Raw genomic sequence first — 3,732 nt, forward strand, 5'->3', positions numbered from 1 at the left:
GAAATATAACTTGTCCTAGACATCAAATGAAAAATTACCATACTCTCCGTGAGTCTGATCTTCTTGGTTACTGGAAGCCGGTAAAGTATAACTTAGATAAAACTTTTCTTCTCGTCTAGACAATTTCTTCTTAAAAAATGCAAAATTTATTCAATTTAAATGTTTTTTTTTTAATGATTTGTTATTTGCATATCTTTTTCGATACATTTCAGGATGTTGAAATTGAGAAGCCAGGTTTGTGTTTTTTTAATTGTTTTTTTTTTCCTTTTAATTTTGCTTAGTTTCAAATTGTTTGCTTAAGTCCAAGGTTTCATGGAAATTTGCTATGAATAGTATTTATCTAAATTTAGCATGGAATGTATAGTCGTTATCAATCCAATTTTATTTCTGTTTCTGTTTAAATAGTTGATAAGAAAATTTGGAAAGTCCTCTTAAATACATATATCAACATTTTTCTTATATAAACTGGAAATATATTAGTATGCAAAATTGTTTATGTTTCTGAAACCAATATGTATAAAATTGGGGAAAAAATGTAAATTAGGTAATATGTGACTTCTTCAACACTGACAGAGTCCTGCATCATATATTTTTATTACAGCGTCTTATCCAGTGAAAACAATCATTTTTTAGGCAAAGATATCTGTATCATATGGGATAAGTGTATGACTTAGCAATATTGAAATTTGTCAAATGACATTCTCGATGCTATAGCTTAAATCACATGAATGCCAGATCATGTGATTAGAAATTGAGTTTCATATGACATGTTATTTTGTTTCATACAGTAGTATTTCGCCTATTTCTGTATCAATATATATATGTCATATATTCCTTATTCGATCTTGTGTATAATAGTTTTTGCCCACCTCAAACATGTTTCAACGCCAACTTTCTACTATATTTATCATTATATACTGAAACGCAAAAGAAACTCAACAAGCAGTAATCTACAAATATGATTTTTTATCTAATGATTTACAAAAATGAATACAGTGAGGTAAAACTCGATTTAAAAACATTAGAGATTTGATAAAAATGTTCAATGATTATCTTTTAACTTTAGAAAGTAACACGACTGTTAAAATACCGCCCCACCCCGGCCATTTAATTACAGCGTGCAAGACTGCCATGCACAACAATTGCAGCTTGATTTCTGCGATGCAATAGGTTCATCAATCTCGAGATCTGTGCGAAAGAAATATTCTTTGTCATTTTTAAATGCCTGTTTTTCAGATAATGAGGTCGAATTTTCTCTACCCTAGCGCAGTGTAGTAACTCTTGGACTTCCGGTCCAAGGACTGTCATTCATGCTAATGATACGTAAGAGCCTGTTGAGGCGTGATGTAGTGAATATTTGCATCTGCATCTCTTCGTCACCTTTATTTTGAGATTTTCCCGCTAGAGCAATGGAAATGCGTACCTAAGTCATTTTCAGGCAGCCTTGACATCGCTTACGGAAAAGAAAGGAGGATTTATTTTTCGGAATATTGCTGCATTACTTATGATGAACAGATCCAAAAACCCTTAAAACCCCATATTATTGCCAAATGTTTTGTTAAACATGCAATTTTTGATTTCTGTCAAGCGGACTCAAACTTAACTTCCGCTAAGGTTATGAAAAATCATTCAACCGTTAAATTACCAATATTGACAAAGTTGAAGATGTCCTTACTTTTAGATACAAAATTATATCCTATATATGATATCCCCCAATAGGATGTTGCGTTTCTTTTGCGTTTCGTATATTAAAGTCTATTATACATATTTTGTTAGTTTCTGTTTCCACCGGAGACCAGTTTTCTCGACTTTATGAAGAAGGACTAAAAAAGTTCCATTTCAAGACATTTGAAAAACTTACAATTGTTGGAAGGGAAGCTCTGCAGATTTATTTTGATACGATATTCCCAAAACAAGAGCTCATCAAAATCAGAATGTCTGCAAAACCAGACAGAGTGAAGAAAACATTTCGTCTCAGTGATGATCAGTCTGATCGTTTGTTCCCAGGTAACTAACTTATGTTATACTCACTTGACGCCTCCATAACAATGTAGGATTAATGTTTGTTAGTTTTAACTGATTTATTTCATAAAAGTGAACAGTGATTTCTCGTGTGTGAATAAAGATTAAGTAACCGAGTTACCGCAAAAATGTTTGCAATTCTTCTGATTCTTCCTTGTAAATACTTAATACATTCACCCTTTTAACGAGATTTGAATAAACATTGCCATTTTGTAAAAAAAAATATATCTGGTCATAAACATTTTAGGATTAATCATAAGAGCAAAATTCCTTCATGAGTATTGAGTAATTCGATTATATGAAGTCTTACCCTGATGCAAAAAAGGGAAATCGATCCCTTTAATCACCTTTTTTTCAGTTTAGAGTAAAATTTAAATTTACTCTGTGTACTTACTTTTCAATGCTGTTTTAATCCTCATATTTTTTGTAGCTGACAAATCGGACCCATCATCTTCCTCATTTGATGTGACGATGATGTATCAGATGCTGCGGAATCGCACTCCTAGTCTCCCATCACCCACTAATGGATGGGGAAAGACACCTGGTGTAAACCATATAACCCAGACCGATGACGTGGAAAGAATCCGGATATACAGAAACCAAGTCGTCCATGAAACTGATGCAACAAGAAAATTAGATAAAAATGATCTCGAGAAAAAAGGACGAGATTTGACTCAGGTGACATTTTATTCATTCGCGTCATTCTGAAAAAAAATGTGTATTGCACCAAAAAAAAACTACGCTTGAGAATAAACCGTTGAGGCCAACATCAAAAACAACCAACCAACCAACCAAACAAACAAACAAACAAACAAAACCCCCACACACCCCACCAAAAAAAAAAAAAAATCTAAATTGTACTTATCTTTTACAATTCCATTTCAATCGATTATTTTAAAGGAATAATGAAATTATCAATGTAATCAAACAATGCTTTGAATACAAATAAAAATGAAGGAATATGTTGTAGTACCGGTGCAGTGTCAGATGATCGAACTGTATGTACGTATAACGATTTTGGATATCAATTACGAACGTTTAATTTGAGAACACTTATCGCAGCTGATATTATGAACGGACACTCAAGGTGACCATTTAACAAGTAATTGTTTAAAGCACAAAATATCAAAAAAATATAAAACACATAAACTATGCACGATTTCTTTTGAATTTTATGCATTGTTATGAAATCAACTTATTTGTTTTACTCTTTTGACAAACAAAACAAAACAAGAAGAAAAAAAAAACAAAAAACAAAAACAGAAACAAAAAGAACAACAACAAACAAACAAACAAACAAACAAAAAAAAAAAAAAAAAACCCTCCCCAAAAACAACAACAACAACAACAAAAAACCAAAAGACAAAAAACAAAAACTGTACGGTACACAGAAAGAAATAATTTTCAACGTAACCTACAGATAACAGTGATTTCTGTGAATTTGAATTAAATGAAAATTGTAATTTAGTTTGTGTCGTCATCTTAACATTTCTCTAATCTACAAACTTTGAATTTCATTTTGCAAGAATGAATTTAACTTTGAAGATACAAAGGTTTATTTTTTTTAAAGCTATTTAATTAGGTTCTACCTCATTTCTCTATTTTAATATACGTTGAAATTAGAAATTGGATTATCTGTGTTTTTCCTTTGTTAAAATTGTAAATGAATTTAAAAACTATGTATAATATGCATAAAGCTACTTTGTAGGT

The 3,732-nt window shown here is 31.2% G+C and overlaps 1 protein-coding gene across 1 annotated transcript; it reads left to right on the top strand.

Moving 5' to 3' along the window:
* Window positions 1-1,768: 1,768 nt before the first annotated feature.
* On the top strand, window positions 1,769-2,730 carry LOC133186275 (uncharacterized). Its single transcript, XM_061321497.1, has 2 exons — window positions 1,769-2,007; window positions 2,453-2,730. Exons 1-2 carry the CDS (start codon window positions 1,935-1,937, stop codon window positions 2,728-2,730), a joined length of 351 nt encoding a protein of 116 aa, XP_061177481.1. The 5' UTR covers window positions 1,769-1,934.
* Window positions 2,731-3,732: the final 1,002 nt, after the last annotated feature.

Source organism: Saccostrea echinata, unplaced genomic scaffold, assembly GCF_033153115.1.
Source record: "Saccostrea echinata isolate AGI-Se365-2 ecotype Australia unplaced genomic scaffold, CSIRO_AGI_Sech_v1 ptg000013l, whole genome shotgun sequence".
In the NCBI taxonomy this organism is placed as follows: Eukaryota; Metazoa; Mollusca; class Bivalvia; order Ostreida; family Ostreidae; genus Saccostrea; species Saccostrea echinata.

Coding starts and splice junctions, on each gene's coding strand:
- LOC133186275 (XM_061321497.1), top strand. CDS start 1,935: ATGTCTGCAAAACCAGACAGAGTGAAGAAAACATTTCGTCTCAGTGAT. Junction 2,008..2,452: donor GTCTGATCGTTTGTTCCCAG/GTAACTAACTTA, acceptor TATTTTTTGTAG/CTGACAAATCGGACCCATCA.